The following is a 17798-nucleotide window of genomic DNA, read 5'->3' on the forward strand; positions in this document are numbered from 1 at the left end:
CCCAGCAGACAGCTGCAGCTTTCTCATCACAGACAGAAGAGGATTTCTGGTGATACTGCTCTGACACTGCAGTGTGGTGAAGTGCAATATTTTGACTAGAACCACATGCAGCAGATAAGATATGACACTTTCTTCCACTTGAAAAAATTTTGAAATGCCTCCATCGCCATGCCAGCCTTTGCGAAACGAACCCCACTGAAAATCATGTTTTGCAGAACTGTAAGTAAGTGGGCACAACCTTAATTCATTTAAAGAGGGTTTTTTCCTGACACTTCTAACGAGTTTGAGCCACACTGCCTTCGAGCACAACGCTAAAGACTTCACACCATGCAGCCAAAGCTCTGACATGTTGCATAGCGACAGAGAAGAAAGAACCCTCTGGCTTTTCCATCCTGGTGAGAAAGGCCAATTGCATGCTTGGTGATTTCCAGCCACAAACAACACAGCTGGGACTCCATTCATGCTGTGGTCAGAGCCAGACTCGCTGCCCCATCAGAGCAGAGCAACAAGTGCCCTTTCCTGCGTCGCCTCGACAAATAGCTCACAGTTATTAGTGCTTTACCATGTTAAAGGTAAACCAAAGTAACTTAACACTAACGTCTAAAAATTTATTTTAGTTTTATACTGTATACTGTACTTTTATACTGTAGTAAATCAACTGATCATGAAGTGTTTCCTCAGGGAATGGTCTGAAAATGCCCTCTAGTGAAAAAAGTAGATTAAAGTATATTAAGCATGCTATATATGCTATAATACACTAAAGTGAGCTTGAAGCCTCATTATTAATTAGTATATTTAAAAAGTGCTAAAATGGAACATATTATTTTACATGAATTGTACAAAAATAGTATAAAACTCTTAATTAAATTGTGCTAAGTGTACCTAACTGTACTAAAATAGAACTATTTTAAATATACTTAGGTAACATTTAAACAGTTTTACAGTATATTACAGTATAATTTGTACCACTTTAAAATAAGACTACCTTTAAAAAGGATTTATAAATGGTTTATAATTAGTTTATTAATGGTTACTAATTTGGTTGTAAATGCCTTGAAAAAAAGCATTAATAATCAGTTATAACACATATGTAGAGAGGGCAACAATGACCTGTTGTTTGCCAAATAGTGAACCCACAGCCATCTATATCATTGCCCTTTCTAATTATGTGTTATAACTGATTATTAATGATTTTTAAGGCATTTACAACCTAATTAGTAACCATTAATAAACTAATTGTAAACCATTTATAAACCCTTTATAAAGGTAGTCTTATTTTAAAGTGGTACCCTATAATTATAACACATTTAATGAGTATTACAACTGTATCACTATTACACACTGGGTATATAAGAATTAAAGTTAAATATATTTACATTTGAGTACAAATATGCTTCTTGTTCCTGTCTTTTGTAAGTATCACACTTCTCGTATGAATGAGAAGAGGTGTGTCCAAACTTTTGACTGGTTCTGTATCTACTAATGGCAATACATAAACATTTATAAAATGCAGATTTTGGGACAGTGTCTCTCTAGTTCAGGACTGCAGAGACATTTTTCAGTGCGTCCGTAATTAAACATTGAGTACCTGCTGATACGATTAGCTGAGTTGTTTTAAAACTACTGCACTTGAAAACGACCTTTTTTTTAAATAGAAGCTCTTCTCTAAAGACGAGTATCTAAAAATAGATTTAAATTACCCAGGAGCAAAAAAAACATGCTCAGACCACTCAAGCACTCGACTACCCTACAGGAAGTAACAACATCACATCACACAGTGTTAGTGTCGGCTGTTTCAGGATAGATATGTTAGAGGATCAAATCAAATTAATTCATTTTTCCCTCTCCAGCATTTTCTGCTAATATCCTGTTCCCCTCTTTACTCCATTCCACTTAATTTAACATTAGTGCTGAATGGACAAGTGTGTTTACAGAAAGAAAACACAAGAATCTAATTTAGAATGGTAAGTGTTACAATTACGGTTTTAAATAATATAAAATCATAAAAAAATCCTTTGTAATCAAAACACATTAGACCTGTCTGCTTATTTCTGTTAAAAGAATACAGAAATGTGTTTGATGCATTTTTATTACTTATTTTCTTAAACACCTCTCATAAATGCTAGAAAGCGTGCCTTAAAACAATTATGGACTCAAAATAGGGTACAAGAAGCTTCACAGAATAACAGGGTGCATGTATGTATGTATAGGCTAAAGCATATATAGGTGTCAGTCCTGTCGCTGAATGTCTACCTGTCCTGGACTCTAGTTCTTGCTCTAAAGACTGCATTTCCCAGAATGCCCCAGTCTCTATCCTCCTGGACATGCTGGGTCACGTGACACTTCGGCATTCCGGCTCACCTGACTGTTCCAATTGTCGTTCCTGTCTCCCTTTGTATAAATACCCCCTAGTTCTGTTCCCCGTTGCCGAGTATTAAACCTATTTTGATAGCTTTTCTACCCAGCATTTAATTTGTACTTTGTATTATTTTTTATATTAGTTTTTGCCTTTTTGACCACTCTTTAGCCAAGCCCTTTGTTTATTGGCCATTCCTTTATCTTGCCCTTTTGCTGTTTTGGACCTTCCTTGTAGGACCTTTTTGGCCGTTTTTCTCTGATACATTGTATCTTGCTGCCCTATTTACAGTGCCTGTCCCATGCAATTGTTGCAAGCTTCATCACTTTGCTTATAAACTTTATGTTAAGTACCTGCACCAGATGTGGCCTGCAAGCGTGAAACATCTGGCCCATGAGGTTGTTTAAACTATAATGAACGATAATAATAATTAAAAAAAAATAATTAAAAGCTTCTTTGGCGAGCTTTTGTTTACATTCTTTCTGTTGCATTTGGCGTGACTTAAGTTTCCGTTCTCATTTTCTGCCCATTCTTGGGCTCCCTATCTCTTTATAAGGGCATTTTTTCCCGGCCGTGTCCCAATTAATTCACTAGCTGGGGTAGCGGTAGTGTATTGGACACGTTTCAATCCCGTGTGAGGATGTTTTTTTTTTTCTTTCTTCTTGGGTTTACCTGCTTTGAGATCAACTGTTCTGCAATTGGGTTCAACAACCCTCTGGGCTGGAGAGCTACTAGCCTAAAGCACTCCATCCCATTACACTCTATTTTTTTTGTGGCCCGCTACGTAATGGCTTGGAAAATATCTGGCCCGTGGCCAAACTTAATTGCCGACCCCTTCCTTTAGAGATTCCTCAGAATGACGCAATAACATTAAAACATCCGGTGAGTGTCAGCTCTGCAGACACAGACGCCTTGTTGATGGAAGAGGTCAACATACAGCGTACATCCTCTGCATAGTTTACACACTGCCTGTGTTAGATTATGAACTGAGGATGTTGTACATCATTAGCAGGCACACTGTATTTAAAATCAGCAGCTCATCACCTACACACTCCAGTATTTTATCACCTTGTTTTGATTTAGGACAACGCAGCGTTAGCGAAAGGCCGCATTCCTCTAGTGCTGTTGCGCACTGAAATAAACAACAGCTCTGCATTGCAATCACATCCTCCTTCTGCTGCGGCTCACGGCTGCGGCGAATCTGTAGATGCCAGAGAAATTCCATCTAAGTGAAACGAATGATAAATCACGTTAGCCGCCACAGGCCCGGGCACAGTTTATTCTAATCAGAAGCGAGCAGCGCAGTCTGTGAGTCACTCCTGAATAAGACCCCTACATCCCGGCGGTCCTGGACGTGTCGTGCACTTGTTTCGGAGGGAAGAATGATGAGAGGCTCATGGCACAAAAGAAAGTGCCAGGCTAGGACATGAGAGACAGAACAGACGCTCCAAATCACAGCAGGTAGAGTAAACCCAGGGGGGTCATCACACTCACAACCCCCACCACAACTGCATCATGGGAAACCACGGTGAAGGTAAGGCCAGGCTGTACAGTAAAAATATAAAGTGTGAGTGTAAGAACTGACTACTGCAGTATAATTTCAAAACACTGGATAGTTTTTCTGAAGTTTTCTGCCCCATCCCCTTTTCCCCAGAAGTAAATTATGCAGCTTTCCAGATTGACACACAGTGGCAAGCGATGACGAGTCTTACTCTGTAGCTGATCAGTGAATATATACATTCGCAATGTCCGAAATGCCTGTCTACTACGCTAGAAGTGGTGTAAATATGGCTAGCAACCTGACTGAAGCTCAGTGATTACCTGTTCAGCAGAAAAATAGCCAGCTCACCAATTTGGCCACGGGGAATGATGATAGGCAGACTCGGAGGCTAAAACCCACACAGGTTTGTGACGTACCACACAGTTAAAATTTTAAAAATACTGTCAGAAGCCCAGTGCTTAAACTTAGCATGTTTCCTTAATATCCGATGATACATCCTTATCATGTTACTACAAAAAATATGATCCTTAATGGTCCTTTATCCTTAATGATTAGAAAAAAATACAAAATAGAGCAAGAAAAAGCAAGACAAATATTAAGGAACAACAACAAGAGCGCAGAACAGCTACAAAAAACAACACACAAATAGATTTTTATTTTTTATTTTTCCTTAATGGTCCTTTAAAATGAATTGAAATGTGTTTAAATGAAATAACGGAATGTAAGAGTGGTCTACTATGACAAACAACCTGAAACTGAAACAAATGTACCAACAAAACCACATTTAAAAAAATGTGGTGCATACACTGATCATCCATAAAATTTATATAAATACATATACACTCAAAGTATACATTTAGTTGATGTTGATTTTATTAAACTGCTTTTATAAAAAGATACATTTTACAAATATGTGATTGCAGCAGAAAAAAAACCCTCACAGCATCAAGAACAACTACTGGGAGGAACCAACACTCAAAAAAGGAAAAGAGCATCAAAAACCAAAGCCAAGAATCAAAAGAAGAAAGGCTCTAAGAACAGAAGATCTACTGAGAGACAAGAAATGCACTATAACTATTCAAGAAAAACATTCAACAAGATTCAAAAGAATAAATGTTCCAAGAACATTAAGAAGAACCACTAAGAAGAACAGAGACTCAGAAGGGAAAACACTCACAGAACACCAAAAAAAAAAAACAATGAAAGGGACCAAGACTCCAAAGAAGAAATGTTCTAAGAGCATGAGGAAGAACCACTGAGAGGATCAAGAAACTCAGACAAAATAGCAAGAAATAAAAGCACAACATTCTCTAAGGACATCAAGAACCACTGAGAGGATCCACAGTGAGGAGAACAGTGCAGTAACTTCAAGAGGGCATTCCAACTTCATTAAAAAAAATTAAATCTAGGAAAACAAAATGTCTTGACTGATAGTATTTGGGCATTAACTTACATTAGGAGAAATATCCCTAAATACTTATTTTTATCTACATTATTTTCTAAAACATACAAATAACACAAGCTTAGCAGTGAGATTAACTGATATTTTAAACAGGGCAGCATCAGGAAGCTTCCATTAAGGTTAAACTGCATGCAGAGACAGAGACTGAGAGAAGCAGAAGCACAGGCAGAGTGTGTAAGCTGGTGCTGGCAGGGAGCATCTCAAAGTCACTGGGAGTTTTCCTCCTCTCAGCAAGCACACAGCACACACTGCAGGCCAGCTTACAACAGAATATAAAACATAAACAGCTTATCCAGCGGTGAGACTGTTCAAACACATCTCAGTTATTGACTGAAACAGGTTACTTAAGAAAAATAAGTCAAGCTTTGATGTCTTTGATGCTACAAGGAAATGTAACGAATTACCTTCTCACAGAACAGGAAGTGATGAATTCAGGTGCATAATAACTTTAATACTTAATCTAAAATGAATTCATCAAGGATAATCACATCAATGTAAGCCTGAATAAGTGGAATTCACTTTAGTTAATTAAGGGACCATTAAGGGTTATGTTTACTGTATTAATTCATTACATAATCAGATATTAGAGGAAACATGCTAAGCTCTTAACAGCAGAGCTTCAGCCAGTATTTTCTTATTTGAACTGTGCAGTATATCATGGTAATCTGTGTAGTTTTTATTCTCCAAATCTGCCCACTGCTATTATGTCCGCTGTTTGGAAATTGTAGCCATTTCACACAATGTCTTGCATTTATATCAGATTGTTTCTTCAAAAAAAAAACATTTTAATGCCTTGATTGTAAGTTTATTTAATGTTTGTTTTGTTCTCAATTTCTTTGCATGACAATTCTACTTTGAGTTTAATGGTAAGGTACCATACAATATTAACTACAACTTAACATGAGACAATCATGGGAGAATGGCTACACCCTGATGGTGAGTGTCGTTGACTGGAGGACACACCTAGTATGCAAATAGATGTTGTCAGAAACCAATGGAAAAGAAGCTACCAATGGCAACAGACTAAACTCAATTATTTTAGGCCAATTTAACTCAAAGATCACCTATGAATGTATATCTGGCCTCAAATGATTACCTAACTTGAAGTAGTGAGGTAATATTTGGAATGAAAGTATTCATTTTAATATCTAAAAAATAAGCTAAGTGTTCATTAGATACATCCTACAACCGAAAAACATGTGGGAGGTGCTCCAGTCTGCTCTGTGAGGAAGCAGAAACCACCAGATGGCAACCTGTAACAGTTCTCATGAATTATCATAAAGATAAATAAAAAAGATCCCGCTTCCTCCACCTCCACACAAACATTTCCATCTCTACCATTAGCCATTAGCGCTAATACCCCTCTTCACATTTCAATCGCAGTGGAGGAGGATGTACCTGAACACACCTGAACATGGGGCACTCATCACTGCATGCTGCATCTAATTTGGCTCCCCACTCAAAGATACTGTAGTGCTCAGCCTGCCCCTTTCACCAGCTCTCCTTTCAGTGCTTCACATATCATCACTGAAAAATGATGAGAAAAAATCAGAGAAAAATCTCAAAAACTGAAGGAAAATACAGGGTAAAATATAAAAAATGTTCTACTAATATATGTATTAATGAATAAATGTTCCTAATAAATATCTGAACATCTAATATGATCTGTCTAATATTTTTGTCTTTTATGTTAAATTTGGCCCTTTTCAACTTTTAAGACTTGTGTGAAAATCTAATAAATCAAAATGTATTAGATGAAATGAAATGAAATGAAATGAAAATTTATGATGCAGAAATTTAGAAAGTTTGAAAGGTGTCACAAACTTTCAAACACCACTGTACCTTCTCTGATTTCTTTAAAATAGTGGTGATGAGAGGAACGACAGCTATTTTATTTACAATTTAAATCAGCAGTGATCCATTCAATGATAGTAAAATTGTGATAAATCTAAAAAAAAAAAAAGATTCTTAACCGCTAATCACTTGAGTATTGATTTCACCAGTTCACCTCACTATTTATACCCCTGCACTCATTTCCGAGTATTAGATTGTTTCGGTCCGTCTTCGCAAAGTGTTTATTTTATCTATTGTTTTCTTTGTGTATGATTGTTTTTATATTTTAACCACAATTTTGCCTTGCCCTTCTATTTTGCCATGTTGTGTTTTTGACCTGGACTGTCTCACCATTCTTGATATGTTTACCACCTTTGTTGCTGATCTTACCTGTTGTTGACCACAAGTTTGGATTACCCCTTTTAATAAAGCCATTTTATTGTATATGCACTTGTCTCATCTCTGTCTGGCCCTAACATGCATTCTGAGTAAGAAAAGGCAATTGAATATATATATATATATATATATATATGTATATATATATATATATATATATATATATATATACATATATATATATATATATATATATATATATATATATATATATTTTTTTTTTTTTTTTTGCGGTAAGAATAAAATCAGTTAACATATGTTTTCTTTTTAAAAACCCTAGTTTTTAAATCTATCCATTATATATGATTCATAAAATCTAAACACAAGCCACAAATACAAACATAAAACATGAAACAATTAAAATGTATATTGTATAAAGTTACTCAAAGGTTACTTAAGCTACTTAAGTTTCAAAGTTACATAAATCCATTCTTTAAAACTTATGAAAGACATTTTGACATCTAGTCAATTTTAGCCTAACATATCTCTTCTGATTAGTAGAGACGGCACAATCAGGCTAAGTTGAGCTCAACACATTCTTTAATAAAATATAGTAACTCAGGATGTGCTCTACGAAAAAAAAAAAGAGAAGACAATTTGCTGTTTATGTCCTAACACCCTTGAATATAACTTTACACTAAGCATTGAACATTACACCAATAAAAAAAACATACATTTTTATATTAAAAAAGGTACCATGCCCTTGCACAAAACAGTACCAGCTGAACAAACTGTTGTACCCAGTTTGCTAGTTCTGATGGTGGTTCTGCAAAAAGACTGTAAACAAGAGATACCCAAAAGAGAGTGAGGCTCTTTTGAGTTGTGTTGCTGCATTTCTTTTAGAATTACCAAAGTAGGTTTTGCTTTCTGAATATTTCCCCTTGCTCTGAAGCATTAAAACTGTTTTCACTGCAGGTTCTTGTGCTCAAATATGTCATCTCCTGCATTTTCTGCTTTTCCCCCACAAAACTCTGAGAGTCACGGCAAAGAGCCTCATTCACAGTGCATTTCCTATTCTCCACACGCGTGCACACAGCGCAGCCAGTCCTCTAATGCATGAAAACTCCCTCTGGTTTGGCCTATTACAGTAAATAGCCATCGCTGCACTTGCCTTTCATACTTCATCCTTTGTACACTGCCACAACAACTAGCATGAAGCAGAAGAAATCACAAAGCTGCGGGTGTGCGGCGTGTTGCTTTAACGTGACTTCGCTGGGCATAGCGGGCTGCGGAGCGTCTCATACATGAGCTGATGACAAATGTCTTCCGGGCTGACAGACTGTATATCAGGAATATAATGCAGATGGTGAAAGATGATCAAACACGGAGATAGGCCTTTAAACACTATGGACACATGCCTTGATGCCAATATGTTAACATGTCTGTACGTCATTGTGTCTCAGTCAGTAATGAATACCTCCATTCAAGATCCTGTTTATTATACTACGATAAAAAACAAAAACAGAATTCAATATACAATTTAATTTAATTTAATTGAAGGTAGGTGCAGAGGACTGTTGAAATCTGAATTTAGTGAAAACACACATAGATGGAAAAAAAACACGTAGGTGGGAAATTTATGCAGTTTATCTAACGTTTCGGCAGCATTTCTAACAGATACAAGCAGTCTAATATACCATTTTTCAAGTTCTCACTCATGGAATGTGGAAGAGGTACACAAGTTCAAAAAACCAAACCATCCTAAAGGACATCAGTGGCATTGATAACAAATGAATAAAGTGATTTAAACATTCTATTTATTACTGTAAATTTATTTATTTATTTAAGATCAATTGTCAGAGAAGCTATTATTAAAACATTGCCAGCATTCATCATTTGTGCTTAAACAATTTCCACTCAGGTCCATAGAAACAAACATGTTGTATGTCAATTCCAAACGAAAACGAAATATTAGCTGGTTGTTTTGGATGCTAACATTTGTGTTTTTGCTTTTGTTAAAGAAAGACATCAGGAAAAATACATATTCATAACATCATTATCGTTTTTATTAGCTTAAAAATTAAATACTACATCTTCGAGATGAAGGAATAATGGTGTGCAATGCCGATGTGATGCTTAGGAGGAAGAAAGGCCTTTTCCCCACAGTATTATCTGCTGGAAACAGATCCCAAACCCCTCAGGTTTGCATATACAGTACGCATGTAACACTGTCTATTTTGAAATGTTTTTGTAATGCATTTTCAAAAATGCAAAGTGGCAGAAGGATTTTTTAAGTGATGCAATGGAAGAACAACTTCAGCTTCCCAAAATAAACTTTCAATGCAAGTCCCAAATGGCAGTAGTGACTCACACACAAAGCAGAATCATTTTTGTAAATGTGTGCGTTTTCTAAATAAAGTACACAGTCAATTCTACAGCCAAGTTCTTTTTTTATATGTGTTTTTGCTCATTTGCTCTATTATTAACTAAATAAAGTTATGAAAGAGTGTCCATGTCAATACAGAGTGGCTTTTCAACAAAACCCAAGTAGTTTAAAATGATTTTATTTATTTTAAATACTTAAGATATGCTGTTGTTCTTTAAATTTTATACATTAAATAACCAGTAAAATTGCTGCAAAATGGCCTGGAATGAAAAATGTTGACGTTGGCTTCCACTGAAAGTTAAGACGTTTTGTTTTTCTTCTGTAAAGTTTCCTTTATTTAGATCTGAGATGTTTGCATGACAGTTCAAATTAGATTATAAATCCTTACAGACCATTACTGAGTGTTCTCTCTATCCTCTTCTCTCAGCAATCCTTTTTTTTTCTTTTAGAGCTCAGATGACAAAACTGCCTCTTCAAACAATCATGTTATATAATATAGACCAAGAGCTTGGGTCTACTTTTTTTGCAAAACAGTCAGAAAGTTAAAGACTGGGGCTCCGAGTGGTCCAGCGGGCTAAGCGCTGCCACTATGATCAGGAGATTGACGGTTCGAATCCTGATTATGTAGCTTGCCATCAGCTGAGAGAGCACAATTGGCCTTGCTCTCTTTGGGTGGGTAGATGACGCTCTCTCCCCACATCCCCACCTCACTCCAAAGAGTGATGTCAATCAGCACAAGGCATCTGTGAGCTGATGTATCAGAACTGAGTCGCTGAGCTTTCCCCCAAATGCGCTGTGATGCTACTCTGCAATGCTACATCAGCAGCAGTTCAAAAAGAGGCAGAGTCTGACTTCACATGTGTCAGAAGAGGTATCTCACATGTATCTCCTGGTGTTGGGGCATTAGTAGTGATAGGGGGAGTCCTAATGAGTGGGTTGGTTAATCGGTCGTGTAAATTAAGGAGAAAATAGGAAAAAATATTACTAAAAAAAAAGTTAGAAACTTTGTTCTTCGCTATTTATTTAGACAGCTTAACAGACCAGCCGTAACATCCCAGAATCACACAGCTGAGTAACAGTCAATCTTTTATCAACCTACCTTCACTGTGCTGGTCACTGAAGTAGCTGAAGTAGTTTGGGCAAGGAATCACCACCACTTCCCCAACTTTGGCTGAAGGCCAGCAAGCAATAATGTCCCACATGCCTTTACAGCCTGTCAGGAGAATAGAGACAATCACTCAGTTACAATTCTATAACAGCACTGATTCTGACTGTAGACTGTCATTTGAGCTGAATCTGTTTATATTGAGATGTTTTAGAATTTAGGAAATAAAACTGAGATTATTTTTTTAAATCCCAAACGTAGGGGCCATAGATTATACTGCTGTATAATCTACTTTCCCTGTTTCGAAGTGATGCCTTAATGATACTGTTGCCTTTACTCTGTATGAAATTGATTGTTTTTAAATATGTTTTCTTAGAGGTTATTATTAATTTACATTTTGAACAAAAAAAATACATAAATAGGAAAATGTCACATAATATTAAGTGCTTGGGGATTCAAACCAGCATACAAAACAGAGAATCTAACAAAAACATAATCCTAGTACATGTTTTAATAAGCACATATTTTTATGTTTAATATTTTATAAGAAAAGGACTGCAATTGAAGATCTGATATTAAAAATATAAACATGCTGCATTTATCTATGCTACCCTATATTTTGTTGTTTTGCTTTACTCTCTGGGAGTGTTTAAGAAAAACAAAGATAGAATAGATTTAACCAATAATAAAATAGAATAGAACAGAATAAAGTAGAGTAGAGAAAAAAAAACTTTTTTCTTATAACTGAGCCAGAAATAATTATTTGATATTACATCAATATAAACACACAGTTAGACACAAACAGCAATCAGATTAATTTTTGAGGTATTTCAAAGATTCTTTTAGCTGCTGCTACTCTGGAACATCATTCTAAATACCACTGCTCATCAGTAATGCTGTGTTTTCTATTTTTAAAAGAAACACATACTAACGCTGTACTGTGGATACATTGCAATAACAGCAAATTGTCTTAAAACATTAATTAATCATTAATAACTACATTTTTTATTAATCTATTGAATTACATGAATATTGCTTGTCTGCATGATAATTACAACACATTAATCCATGACTGTTTTAGCTGTTTTATGAGAATGAGTCAGACTACATCCAGGCATTTTCTGTTCTAGCTGAAGGAATATTAGCACAGTACAATGTATACTGGGGGTGAGGGGTTGTAACAATATGGCAAATCCCAAGGCTACCTTTGGAATAGCCTGTGAAAGAAACACATGGCGTTTGCTTCAGTCTGCTGCACGGGTCGCTTGCAGACAAAGCATTCCACTAATCCTCATGTTATTGTCCCACAGTGTGAACATGACTTTCACTATTCTCTTTCACTTCAAAGAACTGTCTTTCACACTGACTTGTCAATGTACCTTGTAGGCCCAAAGGATGACTCAGAAACGGATAACCTATTTCACAGTTCAAAAGAGCTTCCAGACGGACATTTATATGAGCATTCAGAGCCCTGAAGACTCAGCTGTCTCCAGCCGGGAAAAAAAATAGTTTTTTCATTAACCTACCTGTATTGTGCCGCAGCCTTGAAAGCAATCCATTATAACACTGAAGAACTGAAGACATACATTTACCTAGCTGGATACTGGTAGTCTGCAGACTAATACAGGAAGTGTGGTGATCACATGCTGTGATTGTCAGAAACATTGCTTATTGAAGTGAAAGTTCTCATAGAGGCCAAGAGTGAAGAATAGAAGTTTGTTGAAGGTTACCTGACGTGATATTTCCAGCATTTTTATTTTCGCATCTTTCCCGCTCCAACTCGATCTCGTTCACAACGTCGCACATCTGCACCGAGCCAGTCTGTGAATGAGAGAAGAAGAAAAGCTTATTTGTTTATATTTAATATTCATTTTTACTTTCAGATCATGTATGTATTAAAGATTTTTTTAATATGTATTATTTTATTAAAAGGGCTATACCACTAATATGTTGATACATATTGTAACTAAATGTTATGCTTTTGTTATATGTTAAAGCAGCAGTCCTTAAGATTTTCTTTTAAATTGAAAGCAGTAAGTTGGGTAAATTATTACAACATACTGTAATAAATGACATCACTGTATTTGTTTCAGATATTATTCTAGGAAAGAATAATAGCTGTTTCATAATAGCTGTTTCATTGTGAAACAGGGTGGTCTGGTAGGTCTTCCTGGGAGTTGTTCCAGCTTTTTGTTTTTTTTTTTTGTTTTTTTTTTTCCATTTTCTCCCCACTTTACAAGGCCAATTACACAACTCACTTATAAGGACTCCCCCCATCACTAGTAATGCCCCAACACCAGGAGGGTGAAGACTAACACATCCCTCCTCAGACTCCGCCTCTTTTCAAACTGCTTCTGATGCAACATTGTCGAGTAGCATCACAGCGCACAGCGACTCGGTTCTGATACATCAGCTCACAGACACCTTGTGTTGATTGATATCACCATTTGGAGTAAGGAGGGGAAAGAGTGCCCTCTACCAACCCAGAGAGAGAGCAAGGCCAGTTGTGCTCTCTCAGGGCTCTGGTAGCTGATGGCAAGCTGCATGAACAGGATTCGAATCGGCGATCTCCTGATCATAGTGGCAGCGCTTAGCCCGCTGGACCACTCAGAAACCCACAGCTTTTTCTGGTTTCCTGAGCAACAGAACAACACTTATTTACAAATATATAATATATATTGATATAATATATTAATTTAATTTATAAAATTATTAATATATTATAATACATATTCCCCCCCCCCCCCCCCCAAAAAAAACCCCGAAAGGTTAGATTCACCAAAACACTCCTTTAGAACAGCTAATAGTAAGGATACTGACACTATTGTGGTAGTATGGTACATGATGTAAATCACTTTAATAGTGGTAAATATTGTTCAAAATAATGCTTAAATAATCAAATGAACTCTCTGACCAGTCATAATGTGTATTCTGAGTGGTCAGAGAGTTCATTTGATTATTTAAGCATTATTTTTAACAATATTTACCAATATTAAAGTGATTTACATCATATACCACACTTTCTCCCTTTTCCATAATCCAGCTCTACATTTCATTAGATATGATCTAAAGTCTAGACTGCAGTCGAGGTAGGCCTGACCCTCTGTAGGAGTCCTGCAAAGTAACCTTACCATTATCATTATCACTTTCTTATTTTACTCATATGTGGAGAATAATTATATCAGAGAGCTGTTTCCTTAAAATCACTCTGAATATCAGCTGTACTTTTAGCAGAGATGTATAGTAATGAAGTAGAATTACTTCACTTAAGTAGTAAAATGCTGTATCTGTACTTTAATGGAGTATTATTTTATTATCTACTTTATCTATTTTTTATCTTATCTACTTTTATCTACTTTCACTTTTACTTTACTACATATTTTCTATGAGTTTAATACATTTAGTCTGTTAAATTTTTTACGTGCTTCATAGTTACTCATTATCAGGGGCGTTGCCAGTCCTTTTTAGGGGCTCAGGAAGGGAAAAGGATAATCTACATTCTCAAAATTTGCAACGCCATCCACCACAACACAATCCTGAACTGTTTTACCATTTATCCTCACATGAATATTAACCACACTTTTGTTATGCATCATCTTGTGCATGATCTCCGATTTGTTTATTGGTTTCTCTTTGGATTTCCTCTTTGTTTTGGTTGCCTGATTGTTTGCACATGTTTACTGCGTTTTGTCTACTGTTTGTGCTTCTGTTGACACTGTGCACTGTTAGCTTTTTTCACACTTCTTTATATCAAACAATCCTTGCTGGCTTTAATCCAAGAGCATCTATTTTCTACATCAAACATTGCATGTGAAATATCATTATTAGTTCTTTTTTCTTCTTTTCATCCGCTTCGACATATCAAAACGTAGAAAACATAAATACGGCGTGATATTAAAGTTTATTTATGGCACACTACCCACACTTACTCACACATCTGGAACCTCTGATATTTGGTATAGCAGAAGGCAATGTACTGATTAACGTATTGCACAGCCCTAGGCTCCTACCACTACCGCATATCCTAGCAGTGTTATTATCACACAGTCACAGCCGTCACGAGTCTGACGAAACTCTGCAGCAACTGCTTGACTGTTTGTGAATTGAACAACAAATGAGTGAAAAAACAGCCATTAACACTTGTTTAGTTTTCTGTGTAATTTACTGTGTGGAACTACAAAAGCTCCAGAATCCATTACAAACACTGGGAATACTGAGACATGAAGAAATTACATTTTAACTAGTGAAGCAAATCCGTTTGTAAGCACCAAACAAGCTGTTTGATTCATTTAAAGCATGAACAGTGCTCCCAGCATTCATCAAATGGAATAAAAGGGTAGCAAGGTATAGAACAAATACTCTCCAGGCGAGTTCTCTCCTAGCTGCATCCCTCTCAGCTCGGCCAATTAACGCTTTCTCAATGTGGTACAATACTGCCTCACTCGTGCCGAAGAAACCCCTCCATTTCTTCTTTAAAATCAGTGTGAAATTGGCCCTCCGGGTGGCTTTTTATGGATTATGCATCTTCAGATTCTTAAAAAGCTTGGCATGAAGCGCAGCATCCCTGCTGTACCATAGAGACGACACTGCGCCTGTAAATGAGGGAGGGAGAGTAATAGAAGGACCGTCCACTGATGTCATTCGCTGATGACAAACACAGACTGACAGCCACTGTCAGGGAGCCTGTGGGTCAGTGAAGATGTGCAAGACCACAAAACAATTTGAGAAGGTCAGTGTTTTTTTTGTGTGTGTGTGTGTGTTCAGGGTTGGGGGGGGGAGGTGGGGGGATCTTGGGGTTAACAGTTCAATCTTAATTAGCATAGTAGGCCTGTCAGCTTTGCTCAAAAATTAAAATTGAATGTTCTCCTTGTTTGTTTGTAAAATATGTGAATATATTTACATTTGAATTACTTACAACTGCAGTAAACAGCTCATTTTTAACACAATGCTATGTGTCCTAAATCCGTGAGTGGCCGCTCATAAATACTGAAACAAGCATCCCCAAACAAGCCAGTTATGCTCAGCATGGAGCCACAAGATGGTTGTTTAAATCGGTAAATAGGCTTATTTTTTTCACAGTTACCCCCTCAAAACTTCTCAGTTCAGTCATTTTCAATTTCCACCCAAATTATCTAAATATTCCACAATGCTACTGGGGGTGGGAACTGTTGCTGGATAGATGAAGTGTCTTAGAGGGGGAAATAAAAGCTGTTTCATCCTTCTGTATCTGAACTTGCTGATGCAAGTGTTTTTATACTTGTGTGCAGAGCTGGACAATATGATGATAATTTTTCAAATCTTGATAGATTTTCATAGTGTATTGACAATATGCTTTTGAAGCATACGGATGATATCATCAGTATCAGTGTTAAAACACTGTCCAAACTGTATATTTCTTTACTTAGATTGTAAAAAAAAATCTTACACTGGATTGGAAGAAAAAAATTAATAAAAATAAATGTATCAATGCATGAGAGAGTATTTGTATACCAGTTTTTAAGAATCTGCTACTGCTTATTGATTATGTCTCTGTGTCCAAAAAATCCACACTCTCCACAATTTACACGACCAATTACCCAACCCACTCATTAGGACTCATCTTATCACTAGTGATGCCCCAACACCAGGAAGGAGAAGTCTAGCACATGCCTCCTCTGATACATGTGAACTCTTTTTGAGCTGCTGCTGATGCAGTATTACCGAGTAGCATCACAGCGCGCTCGGAGGAAAGCGCAGCGACTCGTGTTCTATACATCAGCTCACAGACGCCCTGTGCTGATCTACATCACCCTTTAGAGTGATGTGGGGGGAGAGCGCCATCTACCCACCCAGAGAAAGCAAGGCCAATTGTGCTCTCTCAGGGCTCCGGTAGCTGATGGCAAGCTACATGAACAGGATTCGAATCGGCAATAGTGGCAGCGCTTCGCCCGCTGGACCACTCGGATCCCCGCATATCACCCAATCCTGACAGAGCGTGAATACATAGACCACTGGTGTTGGTATTTATAATGTTCATATCGATGGCAAATTTTTCATGAGTGCAAACACACTCACACACTCAGCTCTGTTGCTCATCGCACAAATACAGTTTCCTAACAAACATGGCCTCATTTAAAAGGAACACAGTGGTCTGAGTTCTCTGGAGTGAAAGAGCTGCATCCAATTCCATCGGGATGAGTCTGAGTGGAGTTTTTGATCCATAACTAATCATCAAACATCAATATATGACCTTACTAATGTTGTCTAGCAACAATATTCATCAATCAAAACTGTTCAAAAGAGTAGAGACATTTAATAATAACAATTTTTGTTTTTTGGAAGAAATATTGAATGAGTGATTATCCACAGTGTGCACAGCGCTCACACTCTTTTATTACAGTGGTGATAATATATTATACATGATTTAATGCATAATAATATATATTTACAAATGCTGTGTAATAAACAGTATTTTAATATTAAATGAGAGAACAGGAGAAGAACAGCAAAACAAATAAAAAAAACAGTATGAGGGTTTTCCCCCCTGAGATGTTACAAAAGAGTCCCGTCGTCCAGCTGCCCCAAATTATAAACACAGCATCCGCAGCACATCACTGTGTTTCAGCATGAGTTCAGCTGCAGCACGATGCCGCATGTGAAATAAAGCGCAGAACGGGACATTGTGCATGCGAGCATTCATCTTATACTCCAGTGGAAAAAGCCACATGCTCTTTACTCTGCCATTCTGACCTCGCCTGCTGATCCACAGACTGAGGCTGGAGAGAGTAAACAAAATAACACAGTCTGACCTGCAAAAGAACCAACAACAGAGACGCCACT

At 36.9% G+C, this 17798-nt stretch overlaps 1 protein-coding gene across 1 annotated transcript in view; it reads right to left on the minus strand.

The window, feature by feature from the left end:
* The window catches only part of vipr1b (vasoactive intestinal peptide receptor 1b), a 135014-nt gene that overhangs the window by 77367 nt on the left and 39849 nt on the right, over window positions 1-17798 (minus strand). The window contains exons 2-3 of the mRNA XM_007249044.4: window positions 12710-12800; window positions 10974-11087 (exon numbers count right to left, since the gene is read on the minus strand). Coding sequence (XP_007249106.1) covers window positions 10974-11087; window positions 12710-12800 — 205 coding nt within the window. The remainder of the gene's footprint in view (window positions 1-10973; window positions 11088-12709; window positions 12801-17798) is intronic.

This window comes from Astyanax mexicanus, chromosome 1 (genome assembly GCF_023375975.1).
Source record: "Astyanax mexicanus isolate ESR-SI-001 chromosome 1, AstMex3_surface, whole genome shotgun sequence".
Lineage (NCBI taxonomy): Eukaryota > Metazoa > Chordata > Actinopteri > Characiformes > Acestrorhamphidae > Astyanax > Astyanax mexicanus.